Below are 21,266 nucleotides of genomic sequence, written 5' to 3'. Positions count from 1 at the left end.
TGTGATGAAACAAACATAACACTTCTTGGAAGGAACAAGACACCCTTTCAACTGTGATATTTTGTCATCTTCATTGTGCCTAGTCTGCTAGTAAAAGGATAGAATTTTTTGCCTGCTGACTTTACATCCAAAATCTGAAAGTCTCTAGTGGCAAAACATGACTAAAACCTTAAGTAAAGGTTTCTGACAACAGCTGTAATATGGTGGCTATAGTTTCTCTTGCATCTTTGTTTTGTTTCATAACCCAAACCAGAGGAGATTTTTCTTATCCTTGAAAATAAATGAGAGTCTGACACAGAACCAATAAATTGAGGCTAACCAAAATTTATTGTTCAAACTCAATTAAAGCTTCACCAACATGAACTACTGATTCTGGATGTCACATAGTTCTGTCACTTCACTGCTGGCTCTTAAATTTTATGGCCAATGATCCAAAATGCCTCACCTAAGAAAGAGAGGGCTCCCAACCTCAAGGAGTTTCCTGGGACAGCATGCTGACTCAAGAGGGGAATCCCCTAATGCAGGCCTCCTGCTCTGAGAAGGAACTGTTCCAAATGACTCTCCAGCAGGGCTCCATTTGTACCCTGGTCAAACCTGAGCTGTGATCAGACATGGTCTTGTAGACCCCAAGGGCTCAGGACCCAACGTCCTTGCCCTTGTACCTGCTGACCTCCATCACATAGGTAGGACAAGAATTATGCATGTGGGAAACTCTCCTGGGTTTTTATCCATGGGGAGAAGCTTCTGCAGGCTTTGATCAGGTCTTTCTCGGGGCTTTTGTTAGGGTGTGTGTACCTGCCAAAGATTCAAAGATTCAGCCTGTTCTGTGCTTGCTACAGAGACTGAACATCCTGCCACATCAGTTTACAAGCGTTTTAATATGGTTTCACAACAGTGTCATAAAATGAGCTTAAAACTTCAGTGGTAAGTGGCCAGAAACACAACTTCTTTTGTGCTCTATGAGTTTTATGTAGGCTGACAACAACATACAGCTTCTCTCCTTCTCTTGTTTCTGTCTGCGAAGAACTTTGCTTTAAGGTGCTGTTTCGGAGGAGCTGAAATGCCTATGCAAACTTAGTGGTTCATTACTACTCGGGTTGTTTGAACTGTTAGAGGCTGTTTTCTGCATTAGCAGCCTGCTTTTCTGGATGGGGTCAGGTAAGTCTTGTCTGTTTTGGTGTGTGTTGGTGTGCTGATATGATCATTTCTTTCTGTCATCCCTACCCAAGCAAAGACCTAGGAAGCCTACAGTGTGTTTATGCTTGCTGATGGACTGTGTTGTGCTACTGTGACAGAATTTCTTGAGCAGTACCAATGTGCACAAAACTAGCATGGAAGCAGTCTTCATCTGAGCTTGCTCTTGATTCTGCCTTACTCAATTTCACATGCTGGTGGCTTGGGAGTGGAAGAGGAAGAATACAGCTTGGTTTTATGAAGCAGGATATAGGCATGCAAAACTGGTACTGTTGTAGGTCTGACTAGCAATTGAGAACAAACCAGGCAAACTAGGGGGAAATAGGGAAACTTGCCTGGAGGAACTCTGGGCTTGCTTTGAGTTCTGCCTTCATTTTCTGCAGGATGGGTAGTTTGAAAACCTAGGTGAAGAAGCAGTAGGTTTTGTGGCTGTTGCGCTGTTGTAGCTCTTGTATGGTCTGTTAAACAGTTGCACGTGGCTGGGGTGGGCTGCAAGGCAGAAAAGTGTGATGGCATTGCTGAGCCCTCTTGAGCTTTTCCTCAGCAAGTCCTGCAGCAGTTGTCATGGCTGTAATGCAGCCTGAGGTGGGCTAGAAGGTGTCTGTGCTGCTGTCTCAATTGAAATAGGCAAGAGGGAGACAAAGGGAAAAAATGTGGTGTATTTCAGGTACACCATTGCTTTTGTATGTTAGGCCAGCTAGCACTTATTATTACCCTTTTGTTTGGTTGTGAAATGCACCAGCACTGAGAAAACTTGGCATCATGGTAGAATATAGAGCATATCAACAGGCAGCCTCTCCCTACAACTTTTTTTTTCTTAAAAAATAAAAAATTCTGTATCTTTCTTTTTTGAAAAAAGAACAAAACACCCAGCAAAAGACCCCAGCTTTATGCCATTGTCCTTTGGGTGTGGTTTTGTGCATTGGAAGTGTTTGCAAGCAGATTGGTTAGTGGTTTAAAGATGCATATTGGAAAATAAGAGTGTAACTGGAAAACTTACAAGAAAGTGTTAACTCATTTGTATGCATCAAGATTATGACTGAAATGAACTTCTATAACTCTTCATGATTTGTGATACTTCTGTTGCAAGAAGGGGAGAACTGATTTACGGTGTTTGCGTGACTGTGGTTTGCTGTCCAGAACAGTAAGTTTTGTTCTTAATGATGCTTTGCTGAATGCTAGGCAGATTTGTTTGCTGTTGTTAGATATCTGTTTAAGCGCAAATACTTCTGAGTGATGACTTGATAGACTGTATATTTTAAAGCATATTATCAGTAGCTGTGTCTGTTAAAAAAACCACTTCATGTTCTGTACTGTTAGATAGAAGCATTATTAAAGGGGAAAGAAACAATACTGCATTACTAACAGATTACTCTGTAAGAGGACTTTCCACAACGAATCAGTATCTGTGGGGTTTGACTGAATAGTATAGTAATTGTAGACAAATCTGCAAACAAGTGCAAGGTACTGAGTATTAGCAGCTGAACAGGTCAGCATAGAGTATTTGAAGTCTTACAAATTCTAGGTACTAGTTGTTCCTTCCATCAATCAGTTGCTGAGCTAACTCAATGAGTAAGGGATGATAGGGCGAGGGGGATAAGGTGAAATATTTTACTAGTAATTCCAGTGTTCGTATCCGTGTCACTTCTTCTGTGATAGCAAGTCAGCTGTGTATAACTTCATGCAAAGCCTTGGATTGTGAAAAGCAAAATCTGTGACTGGATGTGTTGACAACTGAGCAGCTTCCTTGTACTACTCACGTGGAGGCAGAATTCTAAATTAAACTATTTTGTCTTCAGAGCTGAACAGCAAATGTAAACCATCTTTCATGTCTACGAATCAAACAGATGGTGGTTAGTCTTCATTAAGGTACTAGGTACTGATCAGAATTCCTAGATTGTACCAGTAGATCAACTGGAGTGTCAGAACAGAAAGATTGCAACTAGGACAGCACTTTCCTTGGGAAAGCAAGTCAAAGCGGGTAAAATTGCAAACTGTTTCTTGCAACTTACCATTTGCAAAATTGCAAACAGTCACTGTAGCAACTTGCAGTGAACAGGAAAAGCTCTGTGGCTTTTAAGTCTTGCCAGAGGATGAAACAGAGTACTGCTAGTGCCTGCTCTTTCTGGAATACTGGTCAAAGGGGAAATATATCTTGTACGTGCATCAGACATCACTTCCAAAGCTTTGACTTCTCTTTGTTTTCATGACATGTTTCTGAAAAACTGCTAAGAAAGATGAAATGATGGGCATTAGTCATCAGGGAAGCTTCAGGCTATATTTTGAGCTGTTTGGCTTTTTAATCACAGTTTCACATTCATTCACAGCCTAGATGTTTCTTTAGAAACAATGTACGTTTCAAACGTCTGTGTTGGATTTCACCATGTAGTCTGTGGAAGAAGTCTATTTTAGGAGTTAGTAAGCAACAGTCTTTCTCCCTGCCTTGTACTCTCTAGGGGGAATGCTAGCAGGTGACTAGAAGAAGATAAGAGCACATCTCATCTGGCTTTGTTAAATCATACATTGCACCTCTTCTGGCTACATGAGTCTACTATCTCAGTATGCCATATGTTTTTCCTATGTGCAGTTTCTTCCCCACTATGTATCAGAAGGCAATTAAGTCTGGAGGGAGACCTCTGTCCATTTCCCCTTCTTCTCTGCCCCTTCCCCATCCCAAGTAAGGCCATGTTTAAAGTTAGTTATGTGCGGAGAAGATAAGCCTTCTCTGGATAATTCTTACTGAACTTAAACCTCTGGCTATAAGGGAAATAGTTGAATATTTTAACTTGGTTTTAATAAACTCAATTTTCTCACATCTAGATGTCCCTTGCAATATTATCTTGTATGTATAAATGCAGATAAATATTTAAACTCGTGAAAAATGTTTCTGATCAGTGCTTATCTCATTCAGCGATTTTGAGTAAGCTTTCAGTAAGCAGAGACTCTCTCTCACAAGCAGACAAGATTCAAGCAAATCTTCTGTGTAAGCCTTGAATGGCATTTACATTATCAATGGGTTCTTCTTCCACTCCTTTTGCCTCTTAAGGTGAGATATAAGATTGTGTGCCTGAAGTGAGCTGTCAAGGACATTGTGAGCATCAGTAGCAGCCATGAGTAGCAATAACTGCAGGAAGTAATAGTTCTATGTGCTGCAAGCTTCTCTGTCCTGATACTGGAGAGTGTTAGCTTCTGTAAAATAGCTACCATTTTGGTGTTAGAATATCTCTTTCAGAGAGCTGATTCTGCTAGTGTTAATCTCTTCTATGTCTTTTGGAGAGGTCTGTAAGGAGTAAGTAGCTAAGCAGCATCAAACCACCTCTGAAGAGGTAAAATCTCCAGAAATTATGAATTCTAAGATGGCAGTTATAATGTTTAATCACTGCTTTATTTAACAGGAAATTAGGTGTTGAGGAAGAAAGGCTTTCTAGAATAAACTTGTGCTTTCAGGGAACTTTTTTATTTCTTTGCCTCTGCCATTAAAGAAATATGTCTCCAGGGACAGTTTTCATGTCCTTTAGAAGCAGCACTGCCTCAAATCTACCAAGATTTTGTTTTCTTCCCATGTGTTTTGTATTTTTAAAATCTGCCTCTCAATGCCACCAACATCCCTCCCTTATTTTCCTTGCCCCTCCCCTCCTCTGAAAAAAAAGCTTGTACTTCCTATTCTCTTTGTCAGAATATGCTTGCTTGTTTATTTTGTCCCAGCACATGTGTTCTGTGGAAGATAATAATGTTTTTTCTTGCTGATTTATTGATACTTCTCATAAAGGAACTTCTTTCCCTCCTGCCCTTGCTCTGACTGGCCTAATAGCCTTTCTTTATTGGGATTGTTGGAATGTAAAGTTGCTTTGAAAGCTTCTTCCTGGGGTTATGAATCATCCTTGGACTTAAGTAAGATTTCCATGATGCAGACTGTTTCCAAGACATTGTTTTTCACATCAAGAGATTATGCTGAGCTCTTACACCAAGGCAGGGAAACAAATGTCTGTCGTTCATTCCTGGAAAGTGGCTCATTTCTGAGTCACTTGGCTTCTGTTCAGAAGCAAAAATGATGGAAGATTGTCTTATATCCAGCTTTCTTGCAGCAAAATCTGGAATCATGAGCATTGGGAGGCAGTCGCTGTAGTCTCAAAGGAAAACAAACTTCCCTGATATTGGAGTGTTATTGGTGTTCTCTTGTGTCCCAGCAGTTGGAGGCATCCAGCTGGACCTTGAAGCAGAGCAGAAAGCAGCTTGACTTCTGATGGCCTGAAGTGAAATTTGAGCAGAGGTAAAACTTACCTTCTGTGGTGAATAGTCTTTGCACTGGTACAATGAAAAGTCTGCAGCATGACTTCTAAAATGTTTCCAGGTTTTCTTGGCCAAGATGCGGAAAAGAAACATTGGTGGTGAGGCTTGGAATAAGTAAGTAGTTGGCTAAGTATTTCTGGCCTGTTTATGGGGAGGGAGAGGAAATGGATTCAGTGGAAACAAATGTTCTTGTGTCAGGGTGATCTTTGCATTAGCATCTGCCTTTGCCTCTGGCAAAGTGACAACGTTTTTTGTTCATTTGTAGCCTACCCATAGACTCCATGCAAACAGCTCACTGGCCTTTACTGCAGCTACTTGCTGGTTCCCTGGCTCTCCATTGAAAGCCTCAAGAGCAGAGCATGTGGAGAGCAGAGGTTTGGTCCAGTTCAGCAAGACCTGGACCAAACCTCTGATAGAGAGCAAGAATGCCTTACCCTGATAGAGAGCAAGAATAATTCCATATGAGACTTGGCTTTCTATGTTCAGACCTTGCTCTGGTGTGGCCTTCTGCTAGGGATGACCAGTCTGTCAGAGTAATATCTGGGGAGATGCATCAGGTATTCACCAGTACCTCAGTGTAACTCCAATCCTTCCCAAGTTTCTATTTACAGATTTTCAATGATGAGTAAGAGTACTAAGAATACAAGTGGCTGTAGTCCATGAACAGGCTTTATGGTTTAGATTAGTTTAGTTTAGTTTAGTTTATTAGTTTAGTTTTTTTTTTTTCATTTATATTTTTAGTGTGGTGCTCTTCTAGTTATCCCAGGCTTATCTGTAAAAAACCAGCATGCTGCAGCAAGTCCTCCAAACACTTTGCAGACTCTGGAGCTCTTGAATATGAAATATTTGAAACCACATTTCAGAAGTTGTGCTGCCCATAACTTTGCTCTGACTATCCTAGTTGAAGAGAGGTTAGCCTGTTACCTAACAGCTGAAACACTTCCTCTTTCTGAGGCATTTTGTTTATACAGGAGAACAGCATGCAAATAGTGAGCTCAAGCAAGGGATTGTTTGTTTGTTTGCTTGCTTTAATTAAACATCCAGATCTTTCTGTTGATAAATGTTTAGTTTATTTTTGTGCCTTGAAAATTTGATACCAGAAAGATCTGTAATTTCCAGATAAAGTTGGTTCAACGCTAAGATCCTTGCAGCTGGAGTTATCTCATAGAGTAGAATGATGTAAATGCCCTAAGTGAAAACAGCATCACAGTGGTATTTGCTCCAGGTTGGTTATTGTTTTGCATATTGTGTAGTTGACAGGAGGCTGCATTTTTCTTGTAGTTAGTAGGAAACTAAATCCAGGTTACCAGGATTGAAGCTGTTTAAATGAGCTGACCTCTGGGAAGAGGACATTAGTGAAGCAACAGCCATCTGTATGAGACCTGCATAAATTCTTAAAGCTGACAGCTGTGCTTTGTACAATCCTATTCCAGCACTGTGTTTACATGTTAACGTGTTAAATGACTGAACAATGTGCTGGGCTTCCTTCAGAAAGGAGCAAAGTTAAGTGCATGCACAAATGACCTTGAAGAATCATTGTACTTTCATTCAGGGGCTTCTATAAATGCTAGGTTTTCAAAAGCTGGTGTTACATGTCAGTACTGTTTCCAGCATGTTACCTTCGTAGTCAGATTTGTCTCACTAGGGTAGGGTTTGTTGGTAGGGAAAGCAATAGAGGAGGTAGTAGGACTATTATTTTAAATCCTGCACCAGCCCTGGAATCTGTAGCTGAAGTGGAGATGGGTCTGTTTTATCAGAGTTGCATACCACAGCTGGTATGTGTGGGTCAGTACACTTTGGAATCTGACAAAACGGCTTTATTGTGCTACGCTTGGTTAGTTAATGTGTCTGTATCTAATTACATTATAAATCTGTTTCTCAGTGGAACATGCATAAATTACTGGTTGCTGTTCAAGTGCTAAAGAAACTAATATGCCAGTGTTACCACAGATGCTGTGAACTCCTTGCAGGTAAAATGTTTAAAAGCTTTTCCAGTAGAACACAGGAGGTTATAAAAATCAAGGGATTTATATGACTTAGTGCTTTGTCTCTTGCAGGCTAAGACTCTTTCTGCATGTTGGATATAGGCAAGCAAGATGTCTACTGTGATGCAGGAGCCTGCCTTTACTTCCCAACTTGCCCAACAAAGTTTATAGCTCACTGTCTTTCACCAGACAGGAAAACAAAATATGTTACGCGTACTTAACTTGAGAGAATCTTTCCGTATCTGAAATTCCCTACACAATTGTTGCAGGACTCCTACATGTTGCTTGTATCATATTTCATCCAAAGAAATGTTGTAAAAGGGCTGTAAAATAGCATTAAGTTTATTACTGCCTTATGAAACTTGCGGGCATTCTTGATTTGGGAAAACAGGATTTTTTTTTAAGAGTGAAATTACCTTGTTTGACCTCTTGTTACTGCATGCTTTAGTTTGAGATGAAGGAAATATCTCTTGGCATCTGTATGCTGTAGAAGAATCAGGTTGTTTTGTTGTCTTGCTTCCTCTTGGAAGGAAAGCTGTAGAAGCTCACCTACTGGGTTCTATAAGCAAATGTTACTGTCTTCAGAATTTAGTTTGTTGGCTTTTTAGGTGTTCTGTTTTCTTGGCACCTTCCCCAATTCCACTGAGTAATACAGTGCATCTATGAGTAATGCTGCTGAATTATTTAAGACTATTAAGAGGTTTAGTGTGGTTGCTGGAAAGTTACCATGAGGTTAACTGCTCCCCTGTGGAGCTTTTTCGGTTCTGTATATGTTTGTCAGAATTGTTCATCAAAGAGGAAGAAGAATATCAAATTCAGTCTTGTACCTTATAATCTTGTGTTCCCAGATGTCTCAGTTTCTGTACCCTGCTTGTCAGGTTCTTGGTTTTACACTGGAGCCTGATTCTGTTATAACTGCTAATCTGTAAGAATAAGAATTATTTGTGAGGGTCTTTCAGCCAGCTAGCAAAAAAAGTTACTTCAAAACCTTAGTTATTTCTTCTAGTAGCTAAATAATTTATTGAGCATAACTCTATATGTATAAAATGCATAAACATGTACTCTTCTGTGTCAGCGGTAAGAATTCAAAAGATACAATTAATAAAAGTGAAAAATAAAAAAAAAAAGTGAAATTATCACAGTTTTGGGCTCACTGGCCATTCCAGACTATTTCAGCACTTAGAGCTGTCGTTGATTAGAGATTGCATGAAAACCATGAGAAATGCTTCATCACAAATGTTCTGTTGTTTCAATTATCTAATTCTCAGATATCAAGTCTGCATTGAACTATCTGTGCATAACGCTTGTGGTGCAGATTGAGCATTGCTCTCTGTTACTGACAGCAACTATTGGTGTTTTTACTTCTATTAAAATTAAATTTTACAAATACTCTTCCAATGTATTAAGTAAAAAAAATGGAGTTTCAAGCAAAATTTATAGGAAGCTTTGCAAAAAAGGCTGTGTGTAAGTATGTGTAAGTGTGCATATGTGTGCAGACATATATTTTTATATATGCATGTAGATATATTCTCCTGCTTCTACTTCTTTGCTCTCCCTAGGTTTTAGTTTTGCCTAGAGAAACTTTTCTGCTTTAGGATCAAATATTTTTAGTTTTTCTAATTGAGCATGAATTATGAATCAGTAGCATACCACCTTCTATTTACGGGTAGTTTTTCCTGTGTGGTCTGGTGCTTTGGTCCTTTCTGTAAAGTCTCTGATTTAGTAGGACTGTGGCTTTTCTTCCTCAGAAATGCAGATTTCCTGATGTATCAGTGGCTGGCTTCACAGTACTGAAAATCAGATACATACAATGTTTTTGACTTTAAAAGAAAAAGAAAAATATCTTTTTTATCCCGGAGAATTTATACAAGAGAGTCTTGGCTGCGTATCATTTCTAATACAGGTTTTTCTTAATGCATGATTTTTCCTTGAGCAAAATTCATTTCAAAAGATAGGTGAAAGACAAAGATTGTGTTTTAATTAAAAAGCTTTAAAGCACTTTTTTTCAAATAAGTTGCCATTTTCTAGGTTTTGCTTGTATTGAAAGGTGGTAATGTGGTTGTCATTCATAACTAGGCATTATCATGACCTATCTTGCTTGAATTTACACCATTGATTTTGGTGTATATTGCGTAAAGTTTACTGTATTTGTACTGTATAAGCTTTTTATTTTTTTCCAAATAATAAGGGTACTCTGTCATATTGTTTTCAATATTGTAGACATTTCACAGTACTTTTGAAATGGTTTGGAGGAATTAGAAATTACTTGGTTGTAATATTCATGCTGATAGATGAATTGATGCATGAATTTTGTCACAGGAATGAAAAGAACAGCTCTAAATCTTTACTTAGGTTTGTGGGTTAAAAGCTGCCTTCCTTCTCCCTGTGATACCATCTAATAAGTCAGCTGAAACAGGTTGCCCATGACCACATTCAGTCAAGTCTTGCATATCTCCACATATAGAAACCCTCCAGGCAACCTGTTTCAGTGTTTGACCATTATTGCAGCAAAAAGGTGTTTTCTTGTGTTCAGATGGAATTTCATGTACTTTGATTTGCTTTTTGTCCTGTCACTTGGCTTTGCCATCCATCTTCTCTCTCTGCCATTGGGTATTTATATTGACAAGGTCCTCACTGAAACTTACCTCTCCAGGCTGACCAGTCTGAGTTCTCAGGCTCTCCTCATAAGAAAAATGCTCCAGTCATATATCAGATTCATAGACCTTTGCTGGACTTGCTCCAGTATGTCTATGCCTGTCTTGCACTGGGGAGGTGAGAACAGTCCTGATGTGTCCTCACCAGTGCTGAGCAGAAGGGAAGAATCACCTTCCTTGACCTGCTTTCAACATTTACCCTAATGCAGCCCAGGTTAGTACAGGCCCTCTTTACCTTAAGGGTGGATTGCTGGCTCATGTTCAACTTGCTGTCATAGAGGACCCCAAAGTTCTCTGCTGAGCTGCTTTTCAGCCAGTTAGCAATTTGCCAGTATCTCCCAGTCCTTCTAGATGAGGGCACAGCCATCTGGTCTGTCATCCACTCTGTCCAGTTTTGTCAGTAGGTGGAGTGACCTTGGGTTTGTCTAGCCAAGGCTCTGCAAACTCCAAAGAATGGAGACTCCTCCCATGACCTACATGATGACCTATCCTAGGGTTGTGCTACAGACCAGTGGAAGAAGGTTCCCCAAATGTTCCACTTGGATCTCTCAAGCTACATCTTAGATCTGTTTCTCCTTATGGCATCTTCTAACACTGCACAAGAAGGGCTCTGACTGCTCCACAGGCAGCTGAGAGCTGCTGTCACATCTCCCTCTTGGCCTTCTCCTTACCAGAGTAATAAAACCGTCTCTTCTTCTCATAGACCCTTGGACTTTGCTGTCTTGGTAGCTCTGCACTGGCTTTCCAGTTCTATGAACTAGCTTGCTCCTACTTTTAGGGAGTGCACAGACCAGTCATGGATAGGACCCACCTCTTGGTAGAATCCTACTGCAAGGGTGTGGTCTCCTTGGGGCCAGCGTGAAGGCCTGACAGCTTGCCCCTTGATTTGCTAGCTGTGCTTCCCCTTACAAAACCCTGTTTCTGGTTTGCTGTATTCATGAGGGCAGTATATTGTTTTTTTAATGAAGTTTCAACATGTTTATTTTTTATAAGACCAGTGTTAGTTTACAGAAATACATGTTTTTTAATACAATGTGAGCTAAGGTCTAGTTACCAGTGCTTTTGTTTAGTGTTCTTACTCTAGTTCTAGCTTATTTTCTGCTGGTATTCTGTTCTTACTCTAGTCCTAGTAGTTTTTTGCTGATATTCTGTAGAGGTAACTTCAAAGAATTTTTTATTAGGATATTGTACTGTGGTATTTATTTTTTTTGTGAACTTTATATCTTCACATTTCACCCATGAAGGTTCTAACTACACAAATTTCTGTTCTGCAGGTTCAGATCACAGCTCCTTGTAAGTGTGCTTTACACACACTGTCAGGGATGGTGTGCTTCCTGTAATCTGGCTCTATGCAAGCTAGGGAAAGTTGGTGGAGGCATGGTACTGTGTGTGCTACAGTTGTTAGCCAGAGAAAACTTGCTTCCAGACAGTTACCAAATGTACAGTTTAGAGTCTTGTGCAAGCTTGCCATCTGTAAAATTATGTGGCTGTTAAGGACTGGATGGAAGTTGAATGCTCTAGAATTACTGACTGTAATGATAAGGCATGGTTAGCAGTGATGCTGATGCAATTTTCTTTCTTGCCAACAGAGTTTCAGAAGCAGGAAGGCATGAAGTCCCATCAGAAAAACATGCAGCTCTATGACACACCCTATGAACCAGAAGGCAGTGGTGTGGAATCAGATTCTGAAAGTGTGGTGAGTCACCATTTACGAGAAAGCAAATTGCCACAGGATGATGACAGGCCTGCAGATGAATATGATCAGCCATGGGAGTGGAACAAAGTCACCATCCCAGCTCTGGCAGGTAGGATTCCTAGATCCTAACCAGGAAGTTCTCTCCTTCATACTTGCCTTGGGAGAATTAAAGTGTTTCTGCTCTTCTAGTGTGTGTGTGTGTGTGTGTGTGTGTGTGTGTATGTATGTGTAGGTCTCTGGAAAGGAAATGTGGGTAGTCTCAATTCTTTACCTGTTGCAGAAATGTGGACCTTTTGTATAGTTCTTCAACTGACCTGTTGTCAATCACGTCAGCACTCCTTGCCCCTACCCCCATTTTAATGGATGTGATATATAGTGTTCATTCTTCAGTGGCTCTAAGACAAGGGAGTTGCTTTCCAAAATCCTTAAATTGTGGGGCAGTTCTTAAAGGGACAGGACAAAAAAACAGTGGAGTAACGTGCATGCAGTAACATACTTTTACTCAGTGATGAGTTTCTTGGTATTTAGAGTATTTTGTTACAATTGCAAGCATTTCTTTGGATATACTAGATTAATGGTTGGACTGGGTGGTCTTAAAGGTCTTTTCCAACTCAGATGATTCTATGATTTAATGTAGAACTTGGTTTTGGATTAATCCCTTTGAACTGCTGAAGTTCTCCCATATCAGAACTTGTCAGTCAGGGATATATGACAAAAAATGTTTTCTGTCTCTGTTAATGCCTGTGCTTGGTGTTGGTTAAACTGCTCTTTTTTCTTTTATTTTTTTTTCCTTTTGTTGCTTTGCAGGAATGGTTATGGGGGGCTTCGTTCAGTGAATATGTGATTCTGGGGCTTTTTCTGTCAAACAGCCTTTATATGCCCAGCAAAGCCCAGCTGTATCAGTTTGTCTGACTATGTTCCAGGGTGCTCTTGTAGGGTGCTAGAATCATACATGCTCAATGATTTTCTCCTCAGTCGTATATTCTTGTGAAAAGCTGTGTCTAGGATCAAGGTTGTTCCCCATCGTTTTTAGGAGTTAGCTTGGCAGAAAGCTTGGAAAGGAAAGTTGTATGTGGTGATGGTTGTGGGGATGAGGAGGGAAGAAATGTGATTCTGGGAGGGAGCATGGGAAGAATCCTGAGAGCAATGATTAGTAGTCAGCATGCATTTGCCCTGGGTAATTCCTGCTTGCTTTCTGCATTGAAACTGCTAGATATGTTAATAGAAAGAGAGTAGTAAGTATCGTCTATGTCGAACTTCAGCCTGCAGCATGCTGTGCTGTAGCATCAGCTGTGCTAGCTGATTTGAAATGCTGTAGCCTAGAAAGGTGGACTACTAGATGCATGAAAACCTGTCAGTGTCACTGACCTCAAAGGGTAGTGCTTAATGATTCATATTCTTCCCAGAGTTTGGTTAGAAGTACGATTCTTCAGGGGATCTCTTCTGGAACTCTTCCTGTTTAGCATCTTTATCAGTAACCTGGAGGATGAGGAGAGGGAATGTGCCTCATCAAGTTTGGAATGATATCAAATGGGGAGGGGGTGTGTGTGCAGAGCTGTCATTCAGAGGAACCTGGACAGACTGGAGAAATGGGCTGACAACAAGCCTATAAGATGCAACCAGGACAAACTCCCTGCAATGGTATGGACTGAAGACTGGCTGACTTGCTGGGTTCCAGCTTTGCTACTAGGGGTTAAAGAGTCCTGGGGGAAAAGGGACTAAATGTGTGGTGAGAACTGGACTTGCTTAGCCTGTAGAAGAGAAAGTTTTGAGTGTATGTAGTATCAGCTTTCCAATGCCTATGAGAAGAACTTTGAGAAAGTGGAGCCATATTCTTCACAAATGAGCAGGTGTGATGGGAAAATGAGACATGTTGAATCAGGAGAGGTTCTGACTCAATACTGGAAAGTTTTTTTCATCTGCAAGGACAGTCAAGCATTGGAACAAATTACCCAGGAAGTCCTTACAGTCTCCATCTTCAGATTTTTTCATCCTGTGTGGAGGGAGGACTGGATAAAGTTTGGAACAACCTGATGTGATCACATAGCAGACCCTGCCTGGAGCAGGTTGGGTTCGACACCTGCCACAGTGCCTTTCCACTTGAGTTATTCCATGATTTTGCAGTTCCATGTGCCATGATATTGCCACACTGCAGAAATGAAAACTGACTTCTCTACACAGCTACAAAGGGCCACTGTTCTGTGAACAGAGTTTCTTATGTCTGTACCCTTTTTGAGCGTTTCTGACTTGTTCCCCTAATTGGTAGGTGGATGTGGACGACAGAAATGTGGTTCTTTATTAGCACAGTGGAGTAGTGGTGTGGTGATCTATTGTAAGACTGATTCTGCCTCTCTGCTTCATTTGCTCTTACAACTTCAGGTTGTGGTTGATTTGGGTTTGTTGCCAAGCCAAGTTGATATCTGCAGTATCCATCCTGTGAAATGTGGGTGGGAAAGACAAAAGGATGAAACTAAAGCAGCTGCTTAAAAAGAAACTTCTTGTTCAGCATTCCCTTTCCCATTGTTGGGCTCCTATGGAACAGAAGAGAAGGTTAGAAAAAAATGATTTCTGCTTTCTAGCAGCATGGTTTCCTCTGGCATGCGAGCTGTTAATAATTTTGCAGAGTTCCAGGCTCAGACACTTTCCCATTAAGCATATGCTGATAGTTCTTTCAAGGCTGGAATTAAACCAGCATCCAGTTCTATTGGATGCTGTGCTGGTAAAGTAGTCTCTTTCCCTAAAGAGCATGAACTCTAATACAGAAGTCTAACCTGCTTGTTTGTCTTCTAGTGTGTTACAAAGTTCTGCTGCTGAGCTCTGCCTGGTGGAAGCAGGCTTTGGCTTAGGCTTGCCAGAGCTCACTCAGCCCCTTTGCTGGACTTGTGCTGGGAGATTGCCTGGCTGTAACATCCTTGCTATGATTTGGGATAATCTGTTGTGTGTCAAGATAGGCTAATCAGGGACATGTATCACTAGGTTTCCAATGCCATAATTTTTTTTGCAGATGCTGATTATCAGTCTGGTGTATGTGTGTAAAGCCTTCTGCTTTGGGTTTATGCTATAGCACTGATGTCTGCCCCAGTTCAGTACTCATTTCCAAGCCTTTTCATGTGTCCCTAGGATGGCAGCAATGCTGCCTCTGCCTCAGTGAAGGCATATGTGAAGCCTCCAGCTCCTGAAAGATAAGCCTTAATATGCATCAACGTAGTCAACAGTAACTCTATTGTAGAGATAGGGTGTCTGCTGCCTGGAAGGATCAAAAAGTTACTCAGAGCACACATAGAGGCTGTGCAGAGCCACAGTCAGTGTATTTGCAGTGGGTCTTAGGCTGCTCTCCACATTTTTTTTCCAGGGAATTTCTCTATTCTCCATTCCAGATTCTGGAGAGTTTTCACCATTTTCCCTCTGCTGCATCTGCTCTTGTCCATCTTTCTTTTGTTTGTGGTCATCTTTTACCCTCTCTTATGTCCCACAGGATTGCATCTGTGTTTAGTCTCATTTGTCTTTCTAGCTGACACTTGTTGCCACTCTGTTACCTTCTTACAGCTCCTTGGGATTTCTCCCACCTTCAGACACCTACTCCCTATCACCCAAGGCTCTTTCGTGTTAGCTGTGTGTGCATTTCTGCCCACAGAGAAGAAGGATGTTGTGCTTCCTTATTCATACCCATTCTTCTAGACCTTCGGGCTAGGCCAGATGACATGGGAATGTCTGGGCTACCGTGACTACAGATTACAGTTGAAGAACTGCAAAGAGACTGAACAGTTAGTTCTTGCTGACTGTGTCAGCTGAAATGTTTCCAGTTATTTTTTGCCAATCTGTCCAGTGTTTGCTTGGCTGGAGGCATGTTCAGCCATTCTCATGTGTGTTCTTGAACGATTTGGGGTTAAAGCTACTTGAGAACAAAGAATATTTTGTTTGAAGATGAGAGGGTAAGCAAAGCCTTTGGACTGAATAAAAAAAAAAGACCATAGATGGCAGCGTGTCTTCTCTGTGACTCCTGAGCTCTGTGGCTGGGGCTGGCATCATGCTGACATTGTGGAGCAAGCTATGTACAGCCTTCCCCAGGGACTTCTGCTGTTAACTATAGTGCTGAAGATTTCTGTGTAGCAAAGCTGGAGTGCAGCATTTTGACTGTCTGAAGCTTGAATTCTTTAACAAACAAATTTGGTTTTATTTCCTTGGAGGCTGTACAGCTGAAGCTGAAATGTGGTTTTGTTGGCTTTTATGAGAATTGGGCAGGTCTTGTTAGACCTCTTGCTGAGCCAGGCAAACTAGTTTGCCTAGAAGAGCTGAAGCTGGCAAAGTAGCATGAGTGAAGTAGTTTTGTGGTACATCAGTCTGCCTGGGAAGGGAAAGCCCAGTTCAGGAATGTCAGGTTGATGCTGGCTCCCAAATGAGCCAATGAGGCCTTTCCAGGTTGTCATATGGGACAGCAAACCTTTGGGTAAAGCAAATGCATGTAAAATCTGTAAATCCTGTCTTGGTTATTGCTTTACAAAATAAGTGAGCCTCTGTTACAAAGAGGGCCATGTGGTAGTAGTTTTCAGCGCTGATCATGAGCTCCTTGACAATTGCTGTTGTACAGAAAGCCTAGGACCTGGGCACTTGAAGCAGAGAATTTCTGGCATGAGTCCATCAACAGAGGAGCATGGCACCAGCTACATGGTGGGGGAAGAGAGGCCATGTGAACTGTGAGGAAGCGTCAGGTATGCACTCAGTTCTATAACTGCAATGGCTATATAAACAGGAGTACTACAGCAGTGAAAAAATTTATATTTTCCACTGCATGTAGCCAAGCTTCTGAACCTTCACTGTATATACTGTAGCTTTGGATAAAAGGGGACTATACTCAGCCCTGGTAACAGCATTGCATGGGTTGGTGCCTGACTGGGTATCACACTTGTCAGTTTAATCTGCCTGAATATCCCTTTTGGACTCCTTCCTGCCAATTTAATTCTTTCTTACCCCTCCTCACCCCCCCCCACCCCCCCAAAAAGAAATACATGAATGGGCAAGAGATTCAGAATTATGCCTGAGCTATTCAGTCAGAGAAAACATTCAAAAGCATCTGAAATTTAACTTTGTGCTATTTTTGGAGAACAGATCCTACTTCTAACCATCACGTTGTAAAGGTGTTGCTGTTTATGAAGCTGAGTTTCATGTTTATCCTATGAACTGAATTTTTTGGTGTGAAAGATGTTGGTTGGTCAGAAGCTGACATTAAGTTCACCAGTTTTCACAGAGTTCACAAACTATATCCAGGTGGTTTTCTTACAGTTGAAATGCTAGTGCTGTTCATACATGTCATTGGCAATTACACACATGCAATATTTCTCCTTGTTATACTGATCAGCTTTCATTACCCAGGTAATGAGATTAAATCTGAGTTACCATTTTAAGAAATAACAAGTATATTTCTGCCATGCATACTTTAGAATATGATGAAATACATTCACCAATTTTTGCAATAATGTGTGCCTACTTTCTCTGAATATGATGAAATACACTTTTACTTCATTGCTGCTTGCCAGTACTTCTGATGTGGATGTCAGATGAGTTAGGATGATTAGGATGATTCTACTGAGGCAAGCTGCTTTCCGGATGTTCTCACTTGTTTGTTACTGTAGTTAGGGCAGGAGCCTATCTTTGTTTCTATTAGTTGCTTACCAGTATGGTCTCTTGGAGAGGAAAGTATCAAATGCTAAGATAAGCCCTAGTTATTGTAACAAGGTTTGGAAGAGTGTGGATTTTGCTGTTGGAAAATGTGGATTTTGCTGTTGGAAAGGAAGAAGAGTTTTAGGACTGAATTTTGCATAGTTAGAAACACCTTTACATAAGTTTGTGGATAAACCACTACATCCTGATGGTTGTGGGTGAACATTTATTCTCACTGGGGAGTGTGAAACCTAAGTGCTACAACTATTCTGGTCCTTGTTAACCATGCTTGGAGAGGTAATTATTGTGTATCTTGCAGCCCAATTTAATGGAAGTGAGAAACGACAAACATCTCCTTCTCCCTCAAATGACCAGCACAGGCAGTTAAGAGCACCTGGAGGAGGCTTTAAACCTATCAAACATGGCAGTCCAGAGTTTTGTGAGATCCTGGGAGAGAGAATAGATCCAAGTATTCAACTGGAAAAGCAGATGTAAGTAATTGCTCTCTAGCTCTTTGCCTCCCCAATTACAGAAGCAGAAAGTGTCCCAGATCTTCCTGTTTAGTTCCCCCTCCTCAGTTTCCCATGTTAGTGCAAAAAACTATTCCTGTTAATCATGTGATTAACTTTTGTGGGAGACAAAATACTTTTAAGCAGGAAATTCGTCTCGGGGAGAGTGAAATTTGTCTGCCAAGAATGTGTGATTATTCCACTTTCAACTGTGTCAATTAGGGAAAACAGATGCATATCACCTATATACAAATTGTGCTTTAAAGCTGCACAGATTCCATATCTTTATGGCTGCATAGCATGTTTCTAGTGCCTCAGATGTACCTTGCTTCTGTTTGTAATACTGCTCCACAGAGAGACTGATGAGACCACTTACAAAGTCTTCAGAAAAGAGGCATTTCAGCTCTGGTGGTGTGAAGCTTGAGGGTGGTATTTAGAGGCAGTTCTGTCAGCTCCAGACTCAAGTTCTGGGGGAATTCAATCCCTGTGAATGTCTGATATCCACAAAGGTGTCCTCTGTCCTGCCATATGATTACCCTTCCTTGAACCACTTTTACAGATTGGCTTGTGTGATGGAATGACCCGCTGTACCGTGTTATACCAAAGGGGCCAGAAGGGGCCAGAATCCTCTGCTACACAAATAAAATAAAAAAAATCTTTTCGTGGACCAGTTTGCACAGGTTACACTGATATTTCTGAGCACTGTGAAGCCAATGGATTCACACAGAAAGGCAAAGAAGTCATGTGTTGATGGGGGTGTGCTTTTTGTGAGAATACTTTGTTCCTGAGCATGCAAGTAGGCAAGTAGATTAGCAAGTTTCCCAAACAGGGAAAAATACCAAGGTGTAATAATATACCAAGAAAACACTTTTAGTTGTTTACTGGTGATTAAGAAAAATGTAACTATGAACTTAGTAACTCTTGGATCTAGGAGAGTTGAATGAATTTGTTCCACCTCCTCAGTAACACTGGAAAGAAGAAAGTATATTCTGCTGTTTCTGTTGTGTTCTTGAAAGTGAATCCCTCCCAGCCTTATGTACAAGACCTGATGACTTCCTGTTTTGCTCTGACCAATTCAAAAACAGAGTAATGTTGTGCATTATATGAGCTGTAATAACTTGTTATACTTACTGTATAATTGGTGCAGCTGTCCTGTTTTCAGTGGAGCTGCAGCCACTTCAGCTGCAGCTGAAACCTGGCTATTGAGAAAGTAAGGGACATCAGGAAGAATGTTCTATAAGCCACAGTCAGGACGCTTTCAGATTTGGTATCAGGTTAGCACTGTGTGCCTGTTTTCCAGGATATATTAGAAGGCGTGTATGTCTTCAGGTTTTTATGCCTCATGCTTTTTCATTGGTATCTTTCAGAAGCTGTCATTTCACTGTTTTGTCTTTGACCATCTGTACAAATACCTGTATGTTAACATTTAAAAAATAAACGCACCCAGGGCAAACTGACCCACTACAGTTGAAACAGCAGATTTGTCAGGAACTTTATCGCACCATGCTTATCTTGATACCTAGCTGGAGCAATCCCAGTGTTCCATTTACATGGGCATATGATTCACAAGCAATTACACTTGTGGCTACTGCTCTTTACTCTTGGCTGTAGCCAAAACAACTTCCATGGGTCACTTGTGAATCAAATATTCTCCATCAGCAGTTGTCTTCATATTTCACTGCTTTTCTTCCAACTTGTTTTAAAAGCAGATTTTGCTTACTGAAACCAGTCCTGCATTCTTTTTCTGTGAATCTCTCTGACAACTAAGAAGCACCAGTTCTGAACAATAGATGAAATAATTCCTTCTAAATGTCAGAGTCCAGGGTATCTCCCTGGTTTTGTCTGGGTCAGAAAAAAATATAGAAATAGGAAATAAAGAGAATAATTTTTAGACTGTCCTAAAACCATTTTCTGATTCACATTTAGGGTTAATATTCTTCCCTTACACTCAGAAGATAGCATAGTATTTAAATTACTTATTCAGAAATATCCTTCAGCAGTAAATATCCCATGGGAGATAGGAAGAACAGCCCCTGAAAACATTTGCATATGTGTCTCAATTTTATTTGTGAAGTGATGGAACTGTCAGGCACTCCCTTTCTAGTCTGCCATGAATATACAAATTTATAAACCTCTTTTTTAGCTTTCTCCAATGAAAACTGTGGTTGTAACCAGGCACACAATGAATTTTTAGTTTGAGCACCAACTTTTGTGTAACACATTCATCAGATTTGGCATGGAGCTGGCATCAGCACAAGGTAGTTAAGAGCAAGACTTCTGTCAAAAGGATCTGTCTGGTCTTTATTCACCTTTTAGTTGGAATATCTCCCTTAGAGTAAGTTTAGCAGATAAATAAAATTACAATAAATGGAAAAAATCTTTTTGCCCAAGGCCAGTGACAGTTCCTGGTAATAACACGTAGCAACCATTCCTCATGTAAGCATTATCCTGCTTAGGCAAGCATGATAGTGTCACACTGTGCTTCAAAGTGCATCTGGCAACTGCAGGAAGGGAGAGATCTTCCTCAGAGATGTGACTGACCCAGTGCAGGACCAGGCGCATTACACTGCTCTGGAAACTTGAGAGAAGGGTCAGTGTTCACTACTGTGACTGTGAGATTTTTATTGCTGTTCAGAGCAGCATGTGCTGAGGAGGTTCTTTGTTTGCAGTGGTCAGTCTAGTGAAGGACCTACCTCTTCTCTCCCCAGTTCCTTTCTTCCCTGAATCGATCACACCCACTCCACAGATCCACCAGAGTTTTACTTAAAGTGCTCTGATTTGTCACAGCTATGTTTAGAATAAGTGTCTTCATTATAGATCTTCACACTTTATCATTTTTTTTCTTTCTCAAAGATTTATTTTCACAAATGTTTTCCACTGTTAACTTTCGTATTCTTCAGATGCAATTTTCTTTTTGTTTGCCTTTGTTTCATTTCTTTTTGTTCTTTTGTATATTATTTGAAATATTGATATATCACAGATAATGCAACCAATGTGCTTTTTATTCATAATATGGATTTAGAAGACATCCATGCGATAATAACCATTATTCATACCTTAAAGAAAAGAAGTAGTGAAAGGAGTAGGAGTTGGAATGTGTATATTAATCTGCCTGCTTTTTCCTAGATGGTATCATGGAGCAATCAGTCGGACGGATGCAGAAAACCTCTTACGTTTATGTAAAGAGTGTAGCTACCTTGTAAGAAATAGTCAAACAAGCAAGCATGACTATTCTCTTTCACTGAAGTAAGTACTTATAAGTAAAAAAATAAATGTAATA

General features: G+C 40.6%; 1 protein-coding gene across 3 annotated transcripts in view; it reads left to right on the top strand.

Annotated features, from left to right (window-relative positions):
• The window catches only part of SHB (SH2 domain containing adaptor protein B), a 64,660-nt gene that overhangs the window by 26,109 nt on the left and 17,285 nt on the right, over positions 1 to 21,266 (top strand). For all 3 annotated transcript variants that reach the window (XM_061478773.1, XM_061478775.1, XM_061478774.1), the window contains exons 3-5: positions 11,713 to 11,928; positions 17,797 to 17,968; positions 21,113 to 21,232. In XM_061478773.1, coding sequence (XP_061334757.1) covers positions 11,713 to 11,928; positions 17,797 to 17,968; positions 21,113 to 21,232 — 508 coding nt within the window. The remainder of the gene's footprint in view (positions 1 to 11,712; positions 11,929 to 17,796; positions 17,969 to 21,112; positions 21,233 to 21,266) is intronic.

Source organism: Pezoporus flaviventris, unplaced genomic scaffold (genome assembly GCF_033815535.1).
Source record: "Pezoporus flaviventris isolate CSIRO_AGI_PZ_B2104156 unplaced genomic scaffold, CSIRO_AGI_Pfla_v1 ptg000131l, whole genome shotgun sequence".
In the NCBI taxonomy this organism is placed as follows: domain Eukaryota; kingdom Metazoa; phylum Chordata; class Aves; order Psittaciformes; family Psittacidae; genus Pezoporus; species Pezoporus flaviventris.
The sequence above is the reverse complement of the archived record's forward strand: the minus strand, read 5'-3'. Positions and strand labels throughout refer to the sequence as shown.